The following is a 27,895-nucleotide window of genomic DNA, read 5'->3' on the forward strand; positions in this document are numbered from 1 at the left end:
GAACCATTTCCCCGGCCCCAGATTTTCAAAGAGTAACAGAGACATCACATTGGCAGGTTGTTGAGGACCAGATACAATACTAGATACAGTCAGTGTCCGTGGTAGTTGTAATCTTTAAGTCAGAAGAAAGAGCTTATAAAAATCATTTCAATTCTAGTCATAAAAATTCCTATAATTTAGAAAAGGAAGCCAATTTGTTAATGCAGGAACTTTTCATTAAGAGTTTGTTTTTTTTTTTTTAACACATTCACATAAAGATTGGTGTAATTTTTGTAAAATGTCTCTCCTACATGGCCCCAAGATGTCTTAGATAAACCAATTTGAACCTCCCATTTCAGGTGAGGCAGTGTCTTCTTGAGCTATTCCCCAGGTTTCTTTCTTATGGAAAAATATGAAATATCTATGAAAACAGCAGGAAGATATTTTCACATAACTGAATAACATGTTGCTTTTCAGTGTTGCCAGGCCTAACTGGAAGGCAGTGGAGACTGTTACAAGATGAAGGCTTTTCGTGGACATTCCTCAACAAACTAAGATTAGAGGTCTCATTTGATCCGGCTATTCCCCTCCTGGGTATTTTTCTAGAAGAATTGAAAACATCGTGCCACAGTGCTCTTGTGCACCCACGTTGGCAGCAGCACCACGTTTATCATAGCTAAATCTGGGAAACAACCAAATGCCCATGAACTGAGAAACAGATAAAAAAGATGTAGTGTTTTACACAATGGAGTATTACTCAGCCAAAAAGAAAGACCAACTCAAGGCTTCCATAGGTAAATGGATGCAACTAGAGGCCATACTCATAAGTGAAATAAATCAACCCACGTGTGAAAACACTGTATTGTTTTCCTAGATTTTGAAAGTGAAAAAGTAAACAAAATCCAAAAAGTACAACAGATATTGTGAAAGAAAGAGAAATTGCTTAAAAGGAAAGAACTGGGATAAAGGAAAGGAGAACAGAAAAATGAAGGGGGGAAAAATATATATATATATATACACATGCAAGATTGCTACGATAATTGTACTACTAATTTCTATTGGTATATTGAAAGGAATAGTTAATGCTTAATTTCTGAGCAATTTTATATGCCTCTATCTGGTAACCCAAACAACTACTTGAAGATAACAGTGTTCAATATAACCACCACTGTTGATTTCCTATCACCTTGTTTTGCAATTCTATATTGTTATTAATGTTTTTAATTCTTAATTCTCTTTAAAATAAAAAACTTAAATTGATTTTAATATAACTAGGGTTTTAAATTTTTTTTAATGAAATTGCTTTTAACGAGGATTTTAAAATTGTTATTGAAAAGTCTTTGAAATGTCATTGCTAAGAGCCAACAGAAAAAAATCTAGGCTAAGAATGATTTCCTTTATTTCTCTATCCTGTTTTGTTTCATTAGAGGCATTACTGCACCTCTGTAACTATTCTGACTTACTGTAGTATGGATCCTGTTACTCAGTGGAGGCTCGATTGAACACGGAAAGAACAACCGAGCTCTGTTTTATCCTGCTCTCGGTCACTCGGGCCCTAGGAGTGACCTGCCCTGCCCCCCAGGACTGTCTATGCATTCACGGTGTTTCTGATTTACAGCAGTTTTGAAAGCACACCCGGTGCCACAAGTTGTCTATTATTTTTAGAAGATGAAACCCAGCTAGCAAAGCTGACCGTCAGCAGGACCTGCTGAGCCTAAGCACTGTCTTTTCATCTTCACCAGGAACTCAGCAGCAGCATCATGTTGGAGAGAAGAGTGTGAGGGGTCCTCAGTGTCCCCAGAATGTCCAGAACAGGGTGAAGCCACCAAGTGAGATGTGTAGATGCGGATGCAGTTTGAATGTAGGGTTTAAAGCACACACACACACCAGCAAGAAGAGACAGCGAGGGGCACGTGCACAGAGGACACGCCACCACGGGGCGCCTGGCAAAGCATGGACGACAATGCTCAGTCTTGTGAGTATCCAGGGCAATGCAAGCCAGCTGACAGGAGGCACTTGTCACACGGAGTGGACGGCCAGGAATGGGTGTCTCCCATGGGGAGACTGCAGGGAAGATGTCCTGGGCTATGTCCGCAGGCTTGTACGATTTATGAGACAGGATGCACCATGACCCTGCTGGGGACACCTGACTCGATATGTTGCCAGCTGTACTTGCTGTGAAATTCTCTAGGCTTGCTGTGACTCACAGGAGTAAGGTATGATGTCTGGTGCCTGGACCACGGGGCAGCTGGACACCCACTCCAGCCTCCAGAGGAGCAGCTCACTCCTGTCTGAGTCCAAAAGAGACCTACTTACCTTTTTTAAATTTTTTTTGCAGTACCAGGGATTGAACTTGGGACTCTGCACTTGCCATGCAGGCACTTAGGCCGCTGGCCCTGAGACCCACTAGTCACCCCTCACCACCAGACACCAGGATTCCCCAGGAGCATGGTCTGCAGTCACCCCAGGCATCACCCTGCCACGTGTGCACCATGCTGTGGCATGGGAAGCATCTGGGGTTTTCAAAGGTGGGTGGAAAGTTAAGACATTACCTCAACCTTCAAGAAGCACATGTTGGGCCAGCAAGATAGCTCAGCAGCCTAAAGCACCTGATTGAGCAAGCTTAGGCAAGTGCAAGGGACCACGGTTGGATGGCTCGCACCATATGCCACACCAGCCCTACCTCCCTCCCAGGGTGGGCTGAGCAGGCCACAAAAAAAAAAAAAAAAAAAAAGAAAGCACATGTAAGCGAAAGGCAACCTGAGCTTACACTTAACTTAAAATCACAAGTATCACTGGCCTCTGTTTACAGGTCACGCGTCCGCTGGGCACAGCAGGCTGCCCACCCATGTCCGACCTTGGATGCGCCTGAACTGAGCCACTCCATCTACTCACCACCTTGGAGGTGCCCACTTTAAAGCAGGGCTGATGGATGGTCCAAGAGGAGGCATCAAACACGATTACTCTGCCTTCGTTCAGGGCGCACCATAACTTGGGGTGAGCATCCTCTACTTTCTCCGCGGGGTCAAGGTACCCTAAAGAGAAGAACAGCCATAGTGTTGGAAGGGAAACTCTGAGTGTACAGGTAGGGGTGAGGCAACATGATTCGGCCTTTACTGGGCATCTACTGAGTGCCAGTGCTGTGCTAGGTGCTGGCAATGCCAAGGAGAGCAAAATGCCCTCCTCTGCCCATGTGGAGCTTGGCGCTTTGGGAAGGGGCTGCCTGTCACAGAACCACACGGATGGACGGGACTACAACAGGGGTGGGGGGCACAAGCTGCACTGCTGAGTTAGGTCTGCAGTGAGAATTTATTCCTGAGTAGTGTTGTAGCAGAAAGGACAGGAGGACAGCACACAGGGGAGGGGCCGGGGAGACACAGGCCAGAGCAAGGGGCTTCCACCGACTCCCACGACACCTGCATGCCCAGGTCCCTTACTGCACAGCTTCACCAACGCTTGGTGGCTTCCAGTCTAGCTACTCTAAGGATGTGAAGATCCTGGGACGTTTTTCTTTCCTTTTTGTTGGTTGCTTTATTTGAGGGAAGCTCTCACTGTGTTGCCCAGGCTGGCCTCGAACTTCTGGGTACAAGCAATTCTCCTGCCTGAGCCTTCTGAGTGCTGGCGCCACAGGGCAACCACTGTGTCCTTTGTCAGTTTGGGTTTGGTTTTACAGCTATAATTTTATTGGCATTTCTTCTCTTGCTCTTGAGGCTGAGGCTTTTGTTGGCCACGGGGATGTCATTTTCATAATGTTTTCATCTACTGGCAACTTTTGAGGGTCTCATGTCCCTCTCTGGACAGGCGCCCCTAATCATTCTACTGTGAGCGAACATCCTTTCTCGTCTGTGACTTGCACTTTCGCTCTTGGAACTACTGCTTAACAATCCTCAGATTCAGTGCAGGCAACTCCATCTTCTCTTCACAGCGCTTCCGCACACTGCTCTGGGGTTCGGGCTTGGCCCGCAGTCACACGAATGCTTTGTGCACATGCACAGCCTGGCCGTTGGCTGGCTTTAGTTACCTACTTCTCACAGGTAGATTTCTACGCCCTTGGAACGGAGGCAGGCTGAGGTGGATCAGCGCTCATCTCACGTGGAGACACAGCATTACCCCCACGTGTGGTCAGACTGCCCTCAGCCCCACCTGCCCAGCAGAGCCAGCTCTGTCCTTGATCAAAGGCCACAGGCCGCCTGGGGACATCTGTTCCATTGCCCCTTGGTCCATACGGCAGGGGATCCACTGCATGTTCTTCCCACCCATCCAAGCCTGAGCCCATCTAAGGCCTACAAGCTTGATTCTTCCAACACCTTCTGTAGCCCCTGGAGTCCCAACCTGAGCTAGTGGGCTTGCAGGAACTGCCTGTCTTGGTGGTCCCAAGCCCAGCTTCTGTGCCATGCGACCCTGCAGGCTAGAAAAACTCTGTTCCACATCAGCTTTCAGTCCCCAGAAGTGGCAGCCAGGCCACAGGGACAGCAGCTTCCTAGTCTTCCCCTCCCCCTGGCCTTTATGTGGACACAGCAGAGGCAGAGAGAGCAGGGTCTGGGGACTTTCCCCTCACGGCAGGAAACCCAGGGTCTGGTCAGCCCTACAGGAAACAGGCTTGGATCTGCTGTGTACAGCATCTAATGAGGCCATCACACAGCCTTGGCTATGCCAGCCCACAGTGTGAGGGGACAGGACCCCTCTTAAGAGGGGCTCCGCCACACAGCCTATATTGGCCTGCTCGTGCTGGTCAGACTCCTCAGTGGGGTCACCACACCCACTGTGATGGGCACCACCCAAGTACAACGAAGACGCTCCCTGTTCATTCTGTGCACTCGGGGGCCTGGCCGGGGCACCCACCTGACTGGGTCAGGGACACAGCCTATATCCCATTCCTGTCACAATAAACAGCTGGGGCACCATGTCCTCAGCACAGGAGCAGGAACACGCGCAGCAACTCCCGAGGCAGATGATGTGCACCAAGGGCCTCATTACTGCTACAGAGGGAAGGACGCTCACACGGGGCTGGGAGGAAAGCTCCGCGGGACCCCTTCCACCTCCCCGGGCTCGCCAGCTGCAAGGCACCAGTGCCAAGGATGGTAGTGGCCACAGCAGTGCCAATTCTCTCCCCAGATTTTACTCAGGAGCAGAAAACACCGTGTTTCTACCACAGTGCTGCCTCCTCTCTTAGGGCTGACCTCAAACCCAAGCCTAGATTATCAGGCTAAATAGCAGCAAAAAGCAGTAAGACAGCTGGTTACCTGGTGTGTACAGCAAGACGTCAATGGCTTGCGGGCCCGTCTCCCCCGCCGAAGGGTTGATTTTGTGTTTGAGTGTCTCTGAGGTCGTCTTGGGGACAGCCATGGGCACTGGAATACAAGCCCAAGGGTTAGTTCCCCAGACACAAGGCAGTGATGTTACAAACAGCCTCACACACACTGCTGCCCTCAGATGAAGAGTTCTGGGGTAAAACTGCACGATTCCTGCCAAGGAAGTCAGCTGAACCCAGGACTCCTCAGGATGCCTCTCTCTGGCTTCCCCGGCTGTGTAAAACAGGAGGACAGGCCTGGATCAAGTCCTACCACCGCTCCCTCGGCTTGGGGGCCACTTACCTACTCTCTAGCTGCACCCACCTACTAGAGCCTGCTGAACAGAGATGGGTTACACACTCCTCCACAGCAAAATGTTCCCAGGTGAAAGGGAGAATGTCTGCTACTGTGGGCTGTCCTGTACACACTGCACGCTGTCATCACTCCCAGGCGCCAGGCTAGCCCTACATACACATACAAGTATACCCCACACATCTCCCAAGGGACAGAGTACAATCGGTTCCCATAAGACCCACTGTCCAGGAGGGTCCTAACCGCTTGTCATTCTGCTGCACAATCCACTGAGGTTCTAGAGGAGCCTGTGACTGCCTCTGAGGGGCTCCCGGGATGGCCCTCTGGGCTATGAGCCCTAGCTGCTGGCTCTCTGGGAGACCTCAGCAGCCTCCGTCACCCACTGGCCACAGAGCGACTGCAGCCTTGGTGGGGGCTGGGCAGGTGCTCCCCAACTGCTGCTCTCCCTTCTGTTTGAGACAGAGTCCCACTATGCCCCTAGATTGCCCAGGCCAGGTTCTAACTCATACCCTCCTGCTTCAGCCTCCCAGAGTGCTAGGGTTACAGGCACGAGCCACCACTTCCAGCTTCCTCTGTATATTATTACACCCCATAACAATCTGAAGAAGCGGATGCTATTATCACCCATGAGAGAGAAAAAAAAAAAAAAAGGCAAAAAGCTGAAATGTGCAGACATTAGTTGAACTACTGAAGATCGCAAGGACCTCAGCCTGGGCTGCCTGCTCTGGCCTCCTTGCCTGAGTTATCATCATGCCTTGGACGTCCTCAGACCCCTCTTTGTGAGCTCACCACAAGCTACACAGTTGGGCTCGGGACTATGCATCCTTATCTCATGAAGCTCTACATATTGGAAAATGTTTCTCGGGGATCAGGAATTCAGACGGGTTTCACGACCTGAGTTTGTTTGTTTGCTTGTTGGTTTAATCTACTTGGCACAGGGTCTCACTATGCAGCTCCAACTCATAGGGATCCTCCCGTTTTCAGTCTCCCCAGTGCTGGGTTTACAGGCGTGCGTCACAACGCCTGGTCTAGGTCAGAGCACCAGGGGCAGCGCCAGTACTCCATGTGGTGCCGGGGATCGAACCCCAATCCCTGTGCTTGCCTAAGCAGGCACTTAGTCTGCTGAGTCTGCTGAGCTACCTCACCAGCCCCATGACCTGAGTTTAGTCGGTCCTCCCTTTGCCACAGGATGCAAGGTGGGCAATAGCTGAGCGTGAGCTGTCTGTGCCAGATGCTCCCCAGGGACTGTGTAAACTGTGAGGAGGCTGTTCCATAAAGTTCGGGGAAGGGACAGCCACAAGTCTGGGACCATATAACAGCTAAAGCATGGTGTTTGGTTGATTTTGTTTCTAAGGAACAAAGAGAGCAAACACTGTCTGGCTGTAAGGCAAAGGGCCTTCGAGCTGCTGCAGCAGGTTGCGTGGTGACACGCAGGCTCCTGAGTTTTCTGGCTGCTGCACCTGGGTTAGTGTCCCAGGTTAGTGTCCCCTGGGTTATATGAGAGGAGTTGATAACCAGAAAACATCAGGGATCCCTCAGTCCATGACAGATGTCACAAAGAGGGAAAAATATTCCAAAGCAAATAAGCACATAACTGGGGTTTGTTTTTATAATTTTGAGAGAGCAATTTTATAATCCAGCACCTCCTCACTGTCTATCCATGAGAAACAAAAACAAATGTCCTCACACGAAGGTGTACACAAATGGTCACAGCAGCATCGTTCACAATAGGCAACAAGTAGACACAACTCAACTCTTCATTAACTGGTGAATGGAGAGAAAGGGTACTGTGTCCAAACAATGCAACTTTATTCAGCCACAGAAAGGGGCGAAGTACGGATGCTGGCTGCGGCGTGGATGAACTGTGGAAGCACTTTGCTGCATGAAAGGAGCCAGTGACAAAAGGACAAGTACTATCGGGTTCCATGTATAGTAAATGCCTAAAACAGACAAATCTGTAGTGACCGAAAGTAAGTCACTCACTGCTCATGGGAGGCAGATACAAAAAGGACAACATCTAAAATCTGCTATGAAATGGTCTCGGGACTGTGGATATTCTGGAAAGCACTAAGCTGCATGCTTTCAAAGATACATTATAGTCAATTTAAAAAATTCCAACAAAACACACACAAGCAAAACTAGATGCCCTCTGCAAGAAATTCCTCCTGGGTTACCCTGTTTCATACACTATTTATTTATTTATTTATTTATTTATCTATTTATTTATTTATTTAGCAGTACTGGGGATTGAACTCAGGATCTTGTGCTTGCCAGGCAAGCACTTATTCTACTGAGCTATCTCTCCAGCCCCTATTTCTTTTCTCTGCCTTTTCTTGCTTGCTTGCTTGCTTGCTTCCTTCCTTCCTTCCTTCCTTCCTTCCTTCCTTCCTTTTCTTTCTTTCTTTGTACTGGGAATCAAACTCAGGACCTCACATCTGCCAGGCAGGTGCTGTGCCACTGAACTATATCCCCAACCCCATAAACTAAATTTATACTGTTGGCTTAACACATTAATAGTAACAGGTCATCTTCAATATATTTCCTACATTTTTATGCAGATCACAAGACAGTTGGTTGTAAGAGATCATTTAGAATTGGAAACAAACAGAATAGAAGCAGCTAAAATGATGTGTGATGTCCTTTTTACCTCTATCCTCCTAGGCTGAAAATCATCTAAAAAACATACCTGAGCCTGTCACTCATCTATGTATGGCTTCCAGAAAGCGATGGCCAGATAGAAATGCACAAGAAGGAGACTGGAGAATTCCTGTCGAGGGAAGCTGACCAAATCAAGAAAATACAAACTGACATTCGTCATCCTGATAACCCCATGCAGTGGTAAAGTCCACCAGTGGCTTCCCGTGGGCATGTTTTGGACTGGGAGATCAACACAGCACTCCGAGATGCCATGACCCATTTAGTAACCTTGCATGGGCTTCGATCCTGCTTGCACCGGCCAGAGGACATTCTGCCGTCTGCAACCAAGCAGCACAACAGGCCCCTTACAACGTGACACCTCTTACCAGTGCTCCGCATGCGGGCAAATTACAAGACACCTCAGTGCGTCCTTACATGCAAAAACCTCTGAGGCCTGCTGTTAGTGAAGAAGGGAAGCAGAGATCCCTGCGTGGGACACGGAAAAAAATTAGAGGGTGTAAGAGAAAAGCAAGATGGAGCGACAGAAGAGGGAAGGGAGAAGGCAGGATGGAAAGAGTAATTAGGAGTGTCACATATGTGTACCAAGGCCCGTAAGGAATGTAAAATTATGTCCTGAAAATATGTGCTAATAATATTGTTTTTTAAGAGAGAACAGCAAGCAAGGGATTCCACTCTGTTCTAGTGGACAAATCAAACATCGAACAGAGAGAATCACTTAGGAGAAATATTGAGACACTGCTGTGTGAAACTGGAGCTTGTCTTACTTTCATTTTTCATCTTATCAAAGTAAGACAACTTGGAAGCAGCATAGATGGCTCCTGGGGACTGCAGCGTGCCGACCACGGCATCCATCAGTAAGACGTTGGTCAGTGCCTGCTGGACGTACTGTGGGTCCTACAAGAAAGACAGCCCCATGTCAATACGCAGGACTCACCAAAGGTCACCTCACTGGGAGACCTAGCCACCTCACAGGAATTAGGACTTTGAAAAGTACATTTTCTTCTAGCAATGAGAAGAGTTTGAATGAAGGATGAATTCGCAGTTTGTGTCATCGTTTTTTCCTCCTGATGCTTTACTTCAGGGCCAGCAAACTTCCCACGAGGGGCCAGGCAGCCAGCATTCCGGACCTCAGGGGCCACACCACTGCTGCCGCCGCCACCACTTCCGCTCAGCTCTGCCAGCAGCACAAAGCAGGGGCAGGCAAAACTGTTATGCAAAACAATCCTGCAGCCCACCCGCTGTAGATTGACTACACTGGTTTATGCTAAATAGGTAATGCAGGAGGTGGAAAGCCAAGCTCTAGTCCAAACATCACACAATACCGGAAGCCTGGGAAGCCCTTGGCTCCCCCTCCAGTGACTACAGAGGCCTTGACGCTGATTCTGTTTCTCCCATGTCAGCCCCCACGGTGGGTGCCATCTCCACCTGCACTTCTCCTCGGCCTAGGGGGCGCCACTTAGCTCCAGGATTCGGCGAGCTCTTCCTTTTGCGCTCATCCCTGCCCATGGCCCTTCCCGTTTGTTGACAGGCTTCCTGCCACAGCTTTCCAGCTACACAACACCAACATCTTTCCCCGGGCTCACACCTGCCCCTGCCACCTTCATCACCATGAACCGTGAACTCGTCACTCAGGGTAATCAAAGCCATCAGCCTGGCCCACAATAAGGCATGAAAGTACAAAACTCCTGACAGTATAAACTTAACCCTACAGAGGAAATTCAGTGCCTCCCCTTGCAAACCCTAATCCAGCAACGCTGGAGGGTAGAATCCCTCAGAGCCCAAAACAACCAATAAGACCCAACAGAGCAGCAAGGTCAGCAGTGTCCAGGCCCGGTGGAGGGGACGAGGCCCTCCTGATCAGCCCACCCTATGGGATCCTATGCTTCCACCCACAGCACTGCCATATGCTAGGAGGCCTCTTGCTGGGTTGCAGAACACTCCAGAGAACCAGAGCTTAGCCCAGGGCCCTGACAGCAGTGCACTCGCGTGACACCCGGGCTGGTCACAGGAGGAAGGGGGCACTGACCTTGTGGTCATCGGCCAGCTTCTTTCCAGCCCACATCTCCTTGACCATGAGGTGCCAGAGGTCACACTCAGATTTCAGGTTGGCCTCGAAGACCTCTTTCTTGGACATCATTTTAATTTTCAAGGTGGGTATTCTCAGGAGGAGAAAAGCGACCGTGGTGCTTCTGACTTCCTGCACAGGCAGAAACAGCAGCGACATCAGAGCAAGCACTCAAAGAGCACTGGGTCACTGGGGACAGGGCACAGCCCATCCTGGAGAGGGCCTTGCCAAAGGAAGAGAAGACAAGAAAAAGGTGTGAGATACAGTGGTTTCTGGTCGTCCCAGAGGCAGGGTGCAGCTCACGCTGCAATACCAGCACCCTGAGCTTCTCCTACGGTCTCAGATGGAAGTCACTGCCTGGCTTCGCACTGCTCCATCCCCACAGCACACACGTGGGCTGCGCTATAGACAAGCACACACTGCTCCAAACACAGCCCCCAAGCCGCCCCATCCCCATGAGCAGCCTGACACTTTGCAGGTGTACGAACTGAGATGCAGGTGGCAAGAGTCTGTGTGCAAGTGGCCCTGCTGGAAGAGCGTGTGGCTGTCCTCACTCGTCCAGAGCAGAGCTGACTCCTGCCTGGCAGGCAGGGCTCCCAGACCTCACCTCTATATTCCTAAAGGTGGAGATCTCCACATAGCCCGGCCTCCCCTCAGTCAGCAGGAACAGGCGCTTCTGGGTCATGGCGATCTTGCCGACGCCACGGTTGGTCTTGACAGAGCTTGACAGCTTGTAGACACACTCATTTTTATCCAGATGCTCCACCACCAGGGACGGCAGACTGACCTCCTGGGCCTGGGCTTCTGTCTCCTTCCAGCAGTTGTAGAAATCTCTGAATGTTTCTGGGTCAATCAATTTCTGCTGTCCTGAGTTTCACAGAAAAAAAAAAAAAAAAAAGAGAGAGAGAGAGATTTCTTATAGCTGAAGGAGGCGGGACTTTGCATCACCTTCAGAAACAGTGTGTTACCCAAACCAGGCACCAGGTGGCACCAGGAGACACGAGGATTCAGACCTTTCTGTATGGCGCCTTCTCAGGGGCTTCCCGGGGAGCAAGCCACGCGCTGTGTCCAGGTGGAGCTCATGACCTGGCCATAGGCCCCCTGCCTTTCTAGCTACCTAGAGATCGGCTGTGTGCCCTACTGCAGGTGGTCACAGCAACTCTTAGAGCTCAGGGTGGGACTACTGAGACCATCCAAGACACACTATTTGTGGTATGCAGGCATTTTCACTACTAGAACTGGGGGCCCCCAGCCAGGGACAATTAGGGGAGCTAGTCCTGAAATGAAGCTAATGCTGAAGACACCAGATCCTTGGGGACACCTTACACCACTGTGCTGCAGACCGATGCCAAGTAGCTCTGAGCAGGATTTATATTAACCAGTTGGCTTTGTGTGTTCATGTGAGTTTGCCCAAGGCGTAGTCTGGATATGGGCAATGGACTCACAGTAAGTGAACCTCTGTGAGTTGCTGGTCCCCACTGAGGCCTGTACTGACCTGCAAAGGTGGGACACCTCAAAAGACAAGAGAAGGCCACAGCTGAGGATGTACGGCCTTGACCCCAATTAAATAAAAGGAGACTGCAGCTGCAGGCTCCATACTCCTACAATAAATGCCAACCTGGTTCTCCATGTCGCGCTAGCCCCGCCCCCGTGGCACATGAGCCAGCAACTGAGGCCAGGTGTTGCAGTGCACGCCTGTAATCCCAGCAGTGGGGAGGCTGAAAGCAGGAGGATCCCTATGAGTCCAAGCTGCGTAGTGAGACCCTGTGCCAAATACATAAGTGAAAAGAAATAAATAAATAAATGCCAACCTAAAGACAAGGTAGTTCTCCTGACAGACATAATCTACTACTTGGTCCCACTAGATTCCCACATTTTCTTCAGTATCCCCTTCCTTTGTTTGAAAAACCGAATAAATGCTAGCTGCCCAGACAAGTCCCTTGTCAGAACCCAGAGAATCTCAAAAGCTGTGAGAAGGTTTTTGAACCTCCTGGAGCCCTAAAATCATACTACCTGTCTCTTTAAGCCTTCGCCATCCCCTCATTTGGGAGATTGTGCACCTGATCAGTCCACAATAACTAAGGGGTATTATTAATTTGATACCCCTGGATCAAGCCTTGCCTGAAACTAGCCCTACCTTGGTGCTCCTCGGTTGTAAGCAAATAAGGTGTTTGCTTTTAGCCAAGGATGCAATCATCCGTCCATAAGTCCAACCTTCTTGAGTCAGAGACCCAAGAAGTCCTGAAGTCCACTTCACCCCCGTTCCTTACGAGAGAACCTGCCTCCGTATCTCTAAAAGGGAGATGGACCCTACCCTCGCAGCTGTTAACAAGCCTACCCCACCAAGTCCCGGATGTTTCCCTGCCTCTGCACCTGTCTAGGCTTGGTCTTGCCTTCACGATGTCTCCGGGACTATCACACCTCTCTGGCCCTGACCTGTAGCCAGCCCCACTGTCCTGTGCAGGGAGATGCTTAATGTTCTCACCCTCAGACACACAAAATGGTTTTTCCAAAATGCAAGGAGCAGCTCACACTCCCTCATGCAGACATTCCAGGGCTGTCCATCCATACCACCCCCAAATCATCTAGGAGCAGGTCCCTCCTCCTCTTTACACCCCATTTTGAGATACACCAAGTATGTCCCCAAAGAGGCCATATTGTTATGTGCCTATGCATATGTTCATCTTGACTGCTAAGACCAGAAAACTCCTACTGACTCCTCAACACCCAGGTGAGTCCCCAGATGCAGGTCATCCTGCTGGGTGATGCTAAGCTGTGCACACATAGGCCCCGTGGCACCACCGCATTCAACCACAGTGTACTAAGAATGGTGCACCATGCTCTACCGAGCAGCCCACAACCTCATCACCACCATCAAGATAAGCATGATCATCAGACTCTTGCGCAGACTGGAGAACTGAGGCATAGGAAGAAAGACCCTTGCCCACAGAGCTGGGCCCTGAGGCCACAGCCAGACTCTGAACAGGCTGAGCTGCCACCTGTGTCAGTGGGTCTGACCTCCCTGCTGGTCCTGCCCTGTGTTAGTCTTCCTGTCCTTAGCCTACTAGAGGCCTTGATCTGAGATGACTGAAGCCCCAGCTGGGCCATGTTCCCACTCTGATAGCATAACAAGGTACAGTATATGGTGGTACACATCTGTAATCCCAGCTATTCAAGAGACTGAGACAGGAGAATCTCAAGTTCAAGGTCAGTGCGGGCAACCTAGACCTTGTCTCAAAATAAAAACCAAAAAGGACTGAAGATGTGTCTAGGTGGTAAAGCTCTTGTCAAGCATGTGCAAGGCCCTAGGCTTGATCCTAGGGCCAGTAACAAAAATGGCCAGTAGATAAATACAATAACAAGCCGTCTGTGGTGACTTATCTCCGGGCATTTCATTAGCATCACGGGTTGGGACCAAGTCACTGCCTCAGCAATCTATGAGGGATGGGTGCTGAAACAGGCTTACAAGGAAACTTCCCGACTTTTACAACTTGCTCCCAAACAATGGCAGCTGAGAGTGCAGGATCAGGGTGGACAGGAAGGTCCCACAGGACACCAAACCTCGTGCAGGGGCCAGCTTTTCAATGCCGGACTCTCCACTAGGTGGCGCCAATTTGAGTTACAGTAGTTCTGTTTCTGTTCTTCGTGGTTTACATGCTTTAACACCGGTTGAGTATAGAGTGCAGCCCTTTGCTATTTCGTGCTTTGACTTTCACAGACTCACTGTTTCATGTGTTTTCAAAAAATTCATCTAAATTATCGCAGATTTGTCGCTATATCGTGGGATTTTGCAGTACCATACAGTATATGTATGTTGTTAAAATTACGCAGGTTTACGAGTTTTAAAAATGGTTAAGAACATTAGAAGTGTTTTTAAAAAGTGCATGAAAGGTTTAAAAGAGTGTGGGAAGGGTTTATAAAGCCTTAAGGTATATATATAAATACTAAAATAAATACAAAGTCACTACTTGCTGATTTTCACTTATCGTGGGGGTGTCTGGAACGTCACCTCCAGGTTAAGCGAAGAACCACTGTACTCACTATTTTAAAAAGTGTCAAAGTCACTGAATCCAACCAGAACCCTAAGCATAACTATGTACTTGTGTGATATATGCAAGAGCAGTTGGTGATGAAGACCAAGAGCAGAGGGCTGGGTGCACCCTGAGGTCAGTGAAGTCCCCGCACTGCGCAGTGAGGTCTGCAAGGCCACCAAGGGCACGAGGGTCATTCCTGGCTCCATGAAATGTCTGGCTGCACACACCTGCTGGCCACCAACACAAGGGGAACCTTCTTTCAGGGCCTAGACACCCTGTCCCCTGCATCACCCTCGGCTAGGCTGTTTGCACTTCCTAACGGGGGTGACTGGGTCTGAGACAAGCGTTAAGTTGCTCAGCAAGAAGATGTCCAAGAAACCAGAGCGCAAAAGGGCACCATGACAGCAGGTGAGGCCGCCACACATGAGAGTCAGAGCCAAGAACCCAGCCAGGAGCGGGAGACCAGGGTCCTGCAAGATGGCTCTCAGGACAGACCCTCTCGGTACCTGGGCCACACCAAATACAGCACATCTCCAGAACTCAAGATGGCATCCTGACCAGACAGATGTCAACCAAGATTTGACATGAGGGCTCATGGCTCTCAGCAGAGAGCCCCTCCCAGGCAGAAGCTATGAGACAAAGAACACCCAACTGTATGAGAAGCTGCAACCACTGGCAGTGCGCTAGCACCCATGGCTGTCACAATACCCAGGAACCAGAACCAGGCAGCGTGTGCACATGGCCACGGTGCCCACCACTGCTGTGAGCACCTGCAGCCACCGTGCCACAAGAGACACCGTGCAGCTCCACAGTCTTTGTGCACGCCCACGGACACTGCACAGGGACACTATGGCACCATCCAACGTACAGCAACTGTCAGGTGCACGGATGCTGCACATGCCCACGGAGACAGAATGCCCACCACCCTATGTCCCCTCTATCCCGTCACTCACCGGCCTCCAGCACACCCTCCAGTTCATCCCAGTGGCACACAGGTGACATCCCTCTCTGAGCTGGCCACAGACACCCTGCTCCACACAGTCACGTGGAGGCAGCACACACAGTGCCCCACAGAGAGCCATGGCATGGGAATACTGGGGCAGACTGTTAACTTTCATTGTTCATTATATCGATTAATAGCTTATATAGCTTACATAGTATATTGATTATATAGCTTACATACTGATCCTGCATTTGCATTTGACCATAAAAATGCATACTGCATTATCACATCTCGTAAGTGCATTCTGAAGTGGAGCCACCCGCTCTGACGCTGTTGGTCCTCGACGCATGCAGCCGCTCGGCCTCAGTACACGCACGCTGCTACCCTACACTCACTAGTGACTCTGGGCTCCTGGGCCCTAGGACCAAGGGCATTGCCCAACCTATCCTGCCACTGATAAGGCCAGAGCGTCCACAGAAGCAGCAGGGCCACTGAAGGCCCCCAGTCACTGCTAGGATGGCCAGTTTCCTCTTGCCCACACACCAGCTACGAGCTCCCTGCAGGGCTCCCTTGTGGCTGAGTGACCACGTGACACGATGCTGCCCAACAGGGGAAGAAGCAGAAATGCCGAAAAGACACACAGGCCCTCCTCCTCCTCCTGTCAGATCCAAGTCATCCTGTGACCACGGATGATGAGGCTAGGACAGAGAAGCAGAGGAGATGGAGGCGTCCCTGATGACACCCACAGAGGGCCCGAGGCATGCTCTTGTGCTGGCAGGACAGGACAATCGCCCGGTGAGCCTCAGCCACTGCACATCAGGCAACCACACAGCATCGTGTCCCCCTGTGGCCACACAGGGAAGGGGGCAGACCTTCCCCTAAGCACCCAGGGCCACACAGGTTGCCACGCTCTGCTCAGGTCCCTTGCATAATACAACAGTGAGGGATCTGCATGTGATCCACACAGCCTCCTGTACACTGCAGGAGGTAACCAGGTGACTTCAATTCCTGATAGAGCACACGCCACGGCAACTACTGTACTGGTTAGGGAATAATGAGAAAAAAAATCTGTGCATGTTCAGTACAGACAGTTCTCTGAATATTTTCAGTCCTCAGAAGGAAGACAGATAAGAGGCCTCGAGAGATGGTACTTGACTGGGGCCACTGCATCAGACCGACTAGCGGGGGCCAGCAGATGTGAGATCTGCCTGGTTCCCAGTGGGAGGAGCATGCACACGTCGGCTGGGCTGTCTCAAGAGGTGCCCAGACACAGATCAGCACAGGCAGGCTCTGCAGTGTCAGCTCAGGATCAAGGAGAGATACTCAAAGGAGCCTAGGCTTCCAGTGCAGAGTGAAGCAGAACTGCCCACACTTGCACTGGGGACAGGAAGGGGACCCCTCAGTGTCATGTGGGAAAGCAAAGCCCTTGGATGCCTCCCCATGGTCTGGAGTGAAACAAGCTACACTGCCCATGTGGCAACACCACCAGTGCCCAGGAGGATAAACCAGATCCATGCAAACGCAGGTAACTCTGCAACACACGGGGAATAAGACAGGGGTACTCACAGGACAGAGCCTATGACTGCGTCATGGGCCATGTAAGCGTGAAGGCTATGCCTCAGCTCTGAGTACACTCTCCTGCAGTCAGAAAGGAGAGCTCATGCTGGAGACAGCAGCTCCCTTGGAGAAGAAGGTACATGGCCAACTGGGCCTACACAACAGGCCCCTGCAGGGAAGGTAGGCCTTCTCAAACCGGGCACCCCTCTGTGATCTCTGTGCTCCCAGGGCTACCTAGATAAGGCCATTCGTAGGGTGAGGAGAACATCCGGAGGTACAGTCTCCCTGTCCCCCGTCACAGGCCCAGGGCCCCCCTTCCCTGCAGGATCCCAGCCCAGAAGCCCAGCCCAGGTGAGCTTGAGATGGAGCGATAGAAGAGTACTGATGGCACCGTCACCCCACCAGTCCTGGGCTACACTCAGAATGCCAGCAAAGACTGTCAGCCCTCACCCAGTACCTGCCAGTGCGTGGCCTACTGCTAGCACAGTCTTTTGGGAACCACTGCTCTCCTTCTACGCCTCCAGGTATGGGGGCACAGGGTCAGGTTTCAGAATCCCTGCAGATACCAAAATCTGCACACATTCAAGTTTTCGTTGTTGTTGTTGTTTTTTCTTTTTATTTATGTATTTGGTACAGGGTCTCACTGAGCAGCTCAGACTCAGTGATCCTCCTACTTTCAGCCTCCCCAGCGCTGGTATTACAGGCCTGCACCACCACACCTGGACTTGGTCACCAGCTCAACACACCCCAGGGGTACGGCCAGTGTGGCATGCAGGATGGGGGATCAAACCCTGTGCTTGCCAAAGCAGGCGCCTAGTCCACTGAGCTATCTTGCTGGCCCTTTATTTTTTTAAATAAAATGATATAGCATTTGCATCTGACCTGTGAATTGTTGGGAGCTGCAGGGAAACTGATCAAATGTGTGGACATGAGACTAAGCCTCAGTGCCTCATGCAAACAAGCTACCTCAGTCCTGAGATAAATATCCTGTCTGCTTAAGGTCGGCTATTAGTCGCTAGGCAACCTTGTGTCACATGTTACTAACTTTTCAAAAACATACAACAAGGATCATTTTGTTGTGCGGTCGGTTAGTCTTGCCCATCAGGCAGACCAGCTACTACCTAGCCCAGCTTTTTTCTTCTTGTCCATCTTTCTCATTCCCGCCACCATTTCTTACCAGGCAGACCTGATCGCAGGGAGACCAACGGATCCCTTCAGTGCATGTCCTCCCATAGACCTTGATTCACCTCTCAAAGACTTAACTAGCACAAGCCAGGTGTGGTGGTGCATGCCTGTGATCCCAGCTACCTGGGAGGCTGAGGCAGGACGATTACAAGTTCGAGCTCCACCAAGGCAACTTATCAATTTATCAAACCTTGTCTCAAAAACTTCTTAAAAGGCTAGAGACAGCTCACTGAGGAGGACCTCGGCTTAATTCCCCGTACAGGAAACACACACATACAAATATGATACAGATATTATGGAAACTCATACTGCATTGTCTAGGCAATAACAGCAAGAAAACGGGTCTCTGCATGTTCAAATCAAACAAAAAAAAACCCCAAACAATCCTCACTGGGTTAAACCTGTGGACACAGGGCTTGTGGGTACCAGGGCAGCTGTGTTTAAACAGGATGCTGTTGCATGTGGCCTCTTACCTACAGTCAGTGCATCGAACAGCCGGTGTATGATGTTGGTGTCCTTGACAATCCCCGATTCCTGAACCCTTTTTACGAAGTCTTCCAGCTGCATATGCTTCTTGGGCAGCTCAAAGTGCTTCACAGCGTCGTCTGCCTTGGTGGCCTCTCCTGGCTTGTCCAGGACCTCAGTGATGAGTCTCCTCAGTTCAGGCGTCTGCTCAGCCTGGGTGCGCTCAGGAGCCGACATAGATTCCACAGTGCCCTTGACAAGGTCAGTAGGGAAAATCCGGATGTCCGTCTTGTACAGGTTCTGGAAATCTGAGAGGGCACTCAGCAGCTGCCCCTGCATCAGGTGGACGAGGCCACGCAGGTAGAAGTACCTGGCCAGGAGCAGGGAGTTGTCAGGGCCCAGGAGGCTCATGGCCTTGCTCAGCAGGGTGACAAAGTTGGCGTGATATGCCTGTATGCACTGGCTCACCAGCGGGAAGTGGATTTCGGGAATCTTGAATGTATACGTGGACTTAGGGGCCACATTCAGAACTAAACAAATTAAGGGGAAATAAGCCGATAATTAGCACAGACCTTCAAAATGGACATGTGTGCCTGTCCCAGGAACACACGGGGCCAGGACACAGTGCAAAGCAAGAACCAGTGTGGCCCTTCCAGAAAGGGACTTCCAGAAAGTTCTGTGTACCCAGAGCCCACAACACCTGGCATTCCTTGAACAATTTTATTTGCTAAAACTTCATACTACATTAAAACAGTGCTGGGGCTCTGAGCATTAAACTAATGCAGTAAGTCAAGATGTGCTTGCCTAGAAGTTAAGCCTTTTAAAATAACTGTTTTGTGCTCACTTTGGCAGCACATATAACTTAATTGTTTTATTATCATAATAGCCCTGGGAGGTATTACTGTGGTGCCCATCTGGCAGGATGGGAAGTGAGGCCTCCGTAGGCTGGGTTATCTGTCTCAGCTACTGGCTCACAGCCACAGTTGAAACCAGGGGCGTCTCTCCTGCTAATTCCTTCAACAAATGGGACTCAAGGGGCTCCAGCGGCTAAGCACCGACAGGTCCACCAGAAAAAGCAGATGACAACCTGGTTACCCACAGGCCAGCTCTACTCATAGAAGATGACAGGTGAGGTCTTAGCCAAGACCTAGAGAAGGGAGCAGGGGCGCAGAGCACATGGCTGGGGGTTAAAGGCAAAGAAAGCAGTGTGTCCTGAGAGCAGGAGGCACACAGTATCTGCTCAGCGCAGGAGATGAACTGCAGGCCCGGAGAGCAGAGACTTGCTCTGAGCCACACAGCCAGGAGTGGCTGTGCAGAAGACTCAGACCCCGCGGTCGGTCTCCCGACTCCTGCTCTGAACTGAGTCTCAGTGATGGGAGAATGGTGCTTCCTTTTCATTTATCTGCACTGCCCCTCTGGGCTCACAGCACGTACTGCCGGTACATCCTTCTCCGGGTAATGTTCAGTACATGCTGCTCAGCTAAGACAGTGGCTACCAAGGGCCCGTGTGTGTGACAGTCACTCCCATCTGCAGAAGACAGGCCATGCCTTCCCAAACCACTGAGGTGTAAGCAGCTCAGCCTCTGCCCAAGAGGTCACTTCCACAGCCATGCCCCTGCCCCACAGGCTCGGCCTCAGCCCCCACTGGGAAGCTATGCCTCCGCCTTTGATGACCAGCTGCCAGCAGGCAGGCACGGGCTCCTCCGTACCTGTCCTCTAGACAGTACCTGCCTGGCACTCAGCAGGGCCCAGCAGCTGCTGCACCACACTGCACATCACACATGTGCATGTATCTTACACATGCGCACACAGAGCAACACCAACCTGCGTAGCTGTTACCCTCAGCACTGACGCTACGTGGCGGGGAATGCTTCTCCATATGTTCTAGACATATTTCAAATAATTAAGCTGCTAACCAGCAAAACAAACCCTCTCCCTCCCTTGCACACAAGCTGTGGTCCTCCATTGGCTTGGGCCAGCCCAGCCCAGCCCAGCAGGAAGCACAGCTTGCTCACCTGGGCTGCTGTCCCTGCATCCTGTGGTGTCCATGATGCGGAGCGAGGAGTTCCTGGCCGGCAGCTCAGGCAGGGTGATGTCCTGCAGGCTGGGCATACTGACCACCATGCGCCTGTGGGTGATGTTCAGAGGCGAGGACTTCCTTAATGCCATCTTCTCCACTGTTGGCCTCCTGGGACTTATAAGCATCCCACTGATTCTGAGGTTAAAAAAAAGCAGCGCTTTACTTTATAGCAGCAAAAATGCATGAGGAGTAAGCATCCTGGTGGCATCACTTCCAGAGTGGGGAGCAGTAATACGGGGCAGCCCTGCCCATACTCACTCTGCTACCTAAACCTGGCTAGGGCTGCAGGCAGGGGAGATGGCACATCAGTGGGCCCAGGATAGCCCAGGGTCCAAGAAATACACAGGGCATCATGCAGGTTTTACGGGTGTTCCAGAGGTCAGGAAAAACCTCAGGAAGGGTGGAAGAATGGAGTAGATCTGAGGGTGGACAATGTGGACAGAGGCCAGGCAGAGTACAGGCACATTAAGCTGGGAATGCTTGGGGCACTTCCTAAAGAACAGAGACACATGGAGAGGAGCTTGTTACCAACTTGCTGAAAATTTCTAAATGTTGGGGTTTTCCTATTGACTCTATTGCTTTTCTGCCCAAATAAAGTCATGACACCTGAGCACTTTGGCCACCAGAGTTATGTGAGAAAGCCAAGGAAGAGCACCTGTCCTCCTCAGACTGGGTGTCCAGGTCCATCTGCGCGTAGGCATCCATCCTGCGGCTGAGCCGGGCTTTCAGGAAAGAGTGGAACATGTAGGTGTCCAAAACCTGCGGGAGATGGCAAGAGGGCATTAGCCAGGCCGTTGGGTTCACTCCTCTCCCTGCTCACGGCCACAGTGTCCCCACAGGCTGAGGAGCCCACCAGCAAGAGGTCCCTACAGGCAGACAGTTTCTGTATTTGGTTCTAACCTACAAGGGGCACCCGCAGCTCTTTACCTACTGATCTGAGGTATGTAGCCACTCCGTGTTTGCAGAATCACACACTGTTCAAAAGCCCAAACCACCTGGCCTCTTGGACAGCCATGCCTGTACGTGTCCATGGCCCCACTGGCTCCAGACCTCTGTGCGTCCCCTGCAGCCCCAAGCCACAGCACAGTCTGCCTCCACTCACTGCAGCAGATACTTCCGCTGAGCTCTGGTACTCAAGGTCTTCACGGTCCTCACTATAAAAGGGACCTCTAACACTGGGGTCTTGTCTCCCCTGGATACCTTCTCTCTACTGACTGGAGCACGTGGGCGAGTGACCTACAGAAGATGAGCCTCCCCAACCCAGGCAAGAAAGAGAGGGAGAGGGTGCCCAGGAGGTCCAGAGAGACAAGCAGGATCCCAGCGTGCAGAATTGGGCAGAAGAGTGCTGGGCAGGAAGAGGCCATGCAGATGACAACATGAGCACTGCTGGCCAGCTGGGGCACCTGCCCCAGCGAGGCCCTAGATCACGAGGAGAGGCAGGAAGATCACAGGGCGGAGCAGCAGAGGGGAGGCCACAGCCCAGAAGCGGGCCCAGACACCATGCTTACGAAGCAAGGTAGGAACTCTGAGTGCCGCTCTCCAGGTCTCTAACTTTCCCCTCCATTCCCTGTAGGACAAGTGCTATGTGACAGTCATGGGGTCTGTGTGTGGCTGTGTGTGGCTCCACCATCTGTGCTGTGAGGTAGGGGACAGCAGGCTCCACAGCAGCCCCCGTGCTCCCACACTTGGGTGGCTTGGTCTCTACCACTTCACCAAGCTACTCTGTCCTCACCAAGGTCACCTTCTGAGCCACCCTGTCACAACGGTGACCTCTCTGTCTTCATTTGCAATCACTTCTATGTTCTCTCCTCTCTTGCTTCCACAACACCTGCCCCAGGTGTTTCTCCTGATCCCTGGCATCCTCCTGCCTCCCTTGCTGGAATCACTCTGCCCAGCCTCCTGGCAGGCCCAGGACTGAGCTGCTCCTTTGCCTGTTCTCTTTGCTCTGCCATGACACTGGCTCCAGGTGACCATGCCAGGTTCATGGTGCTAAATGTCATGCAGGTGCCAGGGATGTCCTGTAGAACAAGCACATCCGCCCACCCAACTGCTCAGCATATGGGGCCAATACATTCAAAGTGGGTCCCCAGGAGGTGCCTTGATGCTGAAGACTTGCAAAAAATTAGTCAGAAAGGCCCAGGAAGTTGAAAATGAAGAAATTTTCCAAGCTCAGAGGGCAGGGGTGGTTCATGCTCTCAACAGAGAGAAGGGAGAGCCTGGGCCAGACCACGGGCCATGCAGAAGGACCACACATCAACGGCAGAGGGACTGTCTTATACACTGCCCAGGAAGGGATGCTCTCAGCCCACCCCAGAAGTGTCAAAATATAACCCTCAAGGACCAAGAGACTGTGCAAGTGACATGAGCCATTAAAGCTCATGATGTCACTTTCTGTAATGGACAACAGGGATTCAGAAGTTGCAAGTTCTCAAGACTCTCTCAAAATAAAAAAAATAAATAAATAAATAAAAAGAGCTGGGGATGTAGTTCAGCGAAGAGCTCTGCTTCCACCCCGGTCCCACAAAAAATGAGAGCTGAAAACACCCAAACGCTCCTTAACAGCTGGACAGAAAAGCAACGTGCTCCACCCTAACACTGGCAATTCTTTGGCATTAGCGACGGCAGCAAGCAACTGTTGAGAGAGCCCCATGATCATTCCCAAAGGTCAAGGGATGGAACCAGAGAGCCCAGAGCCGAGGTGGCACTGACATGGGACTCTGCAAGAGCCTGACCTGTTTCCAGGGCCTGGGGAGGGAGAGGGTGGCTGGGAAGAACCACAGGAAGCGCTGGGGACGATAGAAGTGTCTGATGTCCAGACTCAGGACATGGTTACACAGGTGGGCACATTTGTTTGTTTATTTATTTATTTATTTATTTATTTATTTATGTGTGTGTGTGGCCAGCTCAGCCCAGCAGGGGGCGGGGCTGGCAGGCATGTGGTGCTGGGGGATTGAACCATGGTCCCTGTGCTTTGCCAACCTTGTTCCAAGTAGGTGCTTTAGACCACTGAGCCATCTCACCAGCCCCAGGTGGGCACATTTGTCATAGTCTGTCAAATTCAATACTGAAAATAGGTGCGTGTTATTATATGCAAATTACACTCTAAAAGCTAAAGAGGAAGAGAGTGGGAAAAAAGGAATTGAGGGATAGTAGGTACGTGTTCCACAAGGAATGTAAACATTATGCACCTCAAATGCGCATTAATGAAAGAGTGATCCAAAGGATCAAAAGGAACCATGCAAAAACCAACTTTTTTGGAAAAGAAAGCACAAAATATTAACCAATCTAGCAAAAAGCTTATTGTGGAAAATGTTGAAACACAGAAAAGTAAAATAGGTTGAACACAGGCAAGACTGCCCAAGCCCACGCTGCTCACCTGTTTATAGAACCGCTGCTCCCCTGTGGCTCTTGTTTTGAGAAATTCCTCACTGTTAAACACCCTGTGTTCGTAATTCAGGTGCTTCTTCACCTCCCTGACGAAGAAAGGAAGGTCTAAGTACTGAATCACTTCCAATGGGTGAAACACATACTGCTTTTCGCAGCAGAAGAAAGAGCAAGCCTGTTCTTCAGAGAGATTATCCTCACCCCCAAAATGCAGGGTCTAGGTAGATTCTTTCTCAGCAAACTTTCCCCAGCTCGGATGGACCCCCCAGGACACAATGTCACTGGCATCTTTCTGGAGAGACCCGAGCTTTCCATACAATTAAGACTCAAAAATCAATCACTGGCTGAGAATGGTGCTAGGCTCAAGAGCAGCCCAGGAAGTAGCCACTCTCCCCAGTGCTGACCCCACTTGGCCACCAGCCTGCCCTAGACAAGTCTTTTCCTTTCTTGCACCCTATTCCCTCCGGTAATTTTAAACTCATGGGATTTTAACATATAATCTCTCATATCTAAAGCAATCTTCACCCAACAGGATCAATGACTTTACAAGGCACAGTCAACGCATGGTATGTCCAGTGTTTCCTTCCACTGTGAGGAAAAAAAAATTATCCCACCTGGGGGACATATCATTTCATAATCTGTAGTCATATTTTCTGTTTTTTAAATCAATGCAATAGTCTTCTAAAGGTGTTGTATTTTAAAAAAACAACACAACACCTTGATCATGAGACTTCAAAGAACAAAAGGAAAATATATATTCAGGAACATACAAACTACATTGCTTTGAGCAAAATGTAACATGACCTGTCTGAAATACACAATCCCATTTTTTCCTAGTAAGTCATCTACTTTATGGAAGCAAAGACAACAAAAAAAACAAGGCCATGAATGTTTCAGTTTTGAAATAATCATGCAGGGACCTGGCAAATCCGCAGCTCTATGCCAGAGGCCTGCAGGGTGGAGCAGCGCTGGCATCAGGTGCCTTGTCTGCTACGGACCCAGGCAGAAGGACGCAAGAAGGGGGAAAACAGAAGAAAGAGCTGGAGGAATGAAAAGGCCTAAAATTATCCAAGTTGAAATATATGTAATTCCTTAAATGACTGCATGTGTAGGTGAGAAACAGCACCTCAGATTTGATCCTGGGTCTCATGGAGAGAAACACTACTGGTCTACCTAACCAACTCCAGCTGTATTTCGAGGGAAGGAACAGCAAGCCAGAGTCTTCTCACAGTGGAAACTATGGAATGAAAAGAAGAAAACCTTCTGGGTGGCAAACCCGCAGTCCCCCAGGAGGCTAATTTAGGGGCTCCATTGTCTACTTTGATTGATTGATTGATTGATTGATTGATTTTGTGGTACTGAGGATTGAATTCAGGACCCTGCACTTGCCAGGTCCATTGTCTACTTTGAGTCACACAAAAAAGACTTGCCTGTCCCTTCCCCCTGGATACAGGCCTCTTGGCACAGGGTCCTCCCTGGACTGACTCAGTCCTCAGCCAGCACACACCTTTACTGACAAGCTCTCCCATGAGGTCTGTGACTGTCACTCCGGAGGCAACCTCGAAGCAGCCATCCATTCACATGGCCACTGTCGGGGCAGCACAACTAGAGGGCTGGCCAGATAGCTCAGCAGACTAAAGTGCCTGCTTAGGCAGACACAGGGGCCAGGGGTTCAATCCCTGGCCTGCCATACCAGCCCCACCCCCCACTGAGGGTAGTAAATGAGACTGGGCATGGTGGTATGTGCCTGTAATCCCAGTGCCTGGGAGGCTGAAAACAGGAAGGAGGAAGGATCACTACAAGTCTGCTCTGTGTAGGGAGACCCTATAGACCCTGTACATTAAAAAAATTAAAAAAAAAAATATATATATATATATAGACAACTAGGAGGATGCTAGCCAGGGTCAGAGTAGAAACACCCAGCTCTCACTAAACCTGCTGATGGTGTAATGACAGTAAAAAGCTTGATGGGGACAGGGTCTCTCATCCTGCTGGATGGTCTCAACAGTCTCAAGTTTGGGGCCAGCTGCCCTCAGGGGCCACCAGTTGGCTGCCTCTTCCGGATGCCATATGTGCCCCTTGAGGTACCTGAAGATGCCCACAAGCAGCTGCAGGGTGATGTGCTGGATGCAGGAGTTGAGTGTCTGCTGCCAGGCTCGCTGGCGGGCGCGGCCCTCATTCAGATCTGTGCTGGAGCTCAGGTGAGCGAGGTGTAGCTCGGGGTGGAGCTGCAGGCTCTGGACCCTGGAAGGAAGCAGACAGATGAGGCTGCATCACGGGGCACAACTCTACGACAGCTCACCAGTCAGGGCCACTGCCGCCCGTAGGTCAACACCTCAGGATGCTCTGAGACGCTGTCAACCACTCGGGGGAGGGCAGTCACTCTGCATCTGCAGCTGGAAGAGCATTCTCCCCCCACAGCACCCACATTTCGGGCCGTACACAGGTTAACCCCTCATTCCAACACTGGGCCCTGCCTGACTGGTGTGCACCCCTTTCTGGGATGCCTCAGGCTTTCCGCAGAGGCTGTCTTAACCAGGCAGCGAGTGCTATGGGGAGGAACAGTCACAGCACTGGTTATATCTGCCAACCCGAGTCACCAAAATCACAAGACCTGGCCTTCCTAAGGCTGCCCAGCACCACGCTGCAAGGGGGACTCTGGACATCAGGAACAGAGCTGGGGGCTTCTTTTTTTTTAGGGCTTTATTTTTGTTTTTTAAAGGAATACTGAACCACTGAGCCATCAAAAAATTTTTAAAACAAATTTTTTTAAGGTAGGGTCTTCCTGAGTTGCCTAGGCTAGCTTTAAGCCTATAATTGCCCTACACCGTCCTCCGAAGTATATAGGATTACAGGTGTGAGCTACTGTACCTGCCCAGACTATGGTTCTAAATAAGCAAAATAAGACAACCAATTCATATTTATTCCACAAATATTCCATAAGTACCTACTATGTACCAGGTACCAGGCCTGGTTCTGCATGTTGAGTAAAAGCAAAGTCCCTGCCTGTGTTGAGCTTACATACAAGGGGGAAAACAAAAACAGATAAATTAACCACAAAACAGTGAGGGGATGAGGCAGGAAAATCCAAACAGGTCCTTGGGCTGCACATGGAAAAAGTCAGACTGGGTGGAGATGACGTCACCCAGGAGATGACCTTGAACCTGTAATGTAAAAGGCAGGACATGAGTAGGAGGAGGAGAAGGCCATGGCTACCAAAAGCCCTACTGTGGGCACGGTGGGCTTGCCGGGCCAGTGTGGCTCCAAGCCGGGGTACAGCTGTGAGGCAGGAGCTAAGCGGTCAGCAGGAAGCTGTGAAGAACTCGTGCTGTGCTGGGGAGCTGCTGCTGAAGACATCCCGGTGCTGGCTGGCCCAACTGATCAGCCAGCTGCCATGCTGTCATCCGTTGGCACCAAACTGGCCTATGACCCAGCAGACCACAGGATGGACAGCGTAGCAGGGAAGGACACGTGACCAGCTCCCCTGCATCGCTTGCTAGAACTCTTGTCCTCACTTGTACAGAGTCAATCGGGAGAAGGCTGCCTACTTCTTGCACCTTCAGAATGCCGTCCATCTCCCTGCCACCTAATGCACTAACCCAGCAGAGTTCTGCACCAGGTCCCTGTCCCCACTTGCCAGGAAGGTTGGCAGCTGCAAGGATGCCATGACAAATACATACTTCTGATGAAACTGAGGACAGAAGGGTGAGAGAACAACTAGGAGCCAAGGCTTCCCAGGGAAGCTGGGAAAGAAGGGTCACTGCCTCTTGTCCCTCTGGCCAAATGCCCAGGTACAGATATACACCACATTCCAGAATCCCACAGGGAGACTGTCCTGTAACCTGGCTCGTGGGCTCACACCTTGGGTCAGACAGGTGCATCATGAGCAGCACACACGTTAGTTCATGTTTATAAACAGAGTCCCCATGATAAGCCACATGA

The 27,895-nt window shown here is 50.7% G+C and overlaps 1 protein-coding gene across 2 annotated transcripts in view; it reads right to left on the reverse strand.

Annotated features, from left to right (window-relative positions):
* Dennd3 (DENN domain containing 3) overlaps window positions 1–27,895 on the reverse strand; it is a 67,229-nt gene that overhangs the window by 10,288 nt on the left and 29,046 nt on the right. For both annotated transcript variants that reach the window (XM_023723859.1, XM_004638926.2), the window contains exons 9-18: window positions 26,042–26,197; window positions 23,946–24,042; window positions 21,225–21,328; window positions 20,505–20,704; window positions 18,498–19,019; window positions 10,913–11,172; window positions 10,267–10,437; window positions 9,005–9,134; window positions 5,223–5,330; window positions 2,875–3,014 (exon numbers count right to left, since the gene is read on the reverse strand). In XM_023723859.1, the coding sequence (XP_023579627.1) occupies window positions 2,875–3,014; window positions 5,223–5,330; window positions 9,005–9,134; window positions 10,267–10,437; window positions 10,913–11,172; window positions 18,498–19,019; window positions 20,505–20,704; window positions 21,225–21,328; window positions 23,946–24,042; window positions 26,042–26,197 (1,888 nt within the window). The remainder of the gene's footprint in view (window positions 1–2,874; window positions 3,015–5,222; window positions 5,331–9,004; window positions 9,135–10,266; window positions 10,438–10,912; window positions 11,173–18,497; window positions 19,020–20,504; window positions 20,705–21,224; window positions 21,329–23,945; window positions 24,043–26,041; window positions 26,198–27,895) is intronic.

This window comes from Octodon degus, unplaced genomic scaffold (genome assembly GCF_000260255.1).
Source record: "Octodon degus isolate 3935 unplaced genomic scaffold, OctDeg1.0 scaffold00104, whole genome shotgun sequence".
NCBI classification, from domain to species: Eukaryota; Metazoa; Chordata; class Mammalia; order Rodentia; family Octodontidae; genus Octodon; species Octodon degus.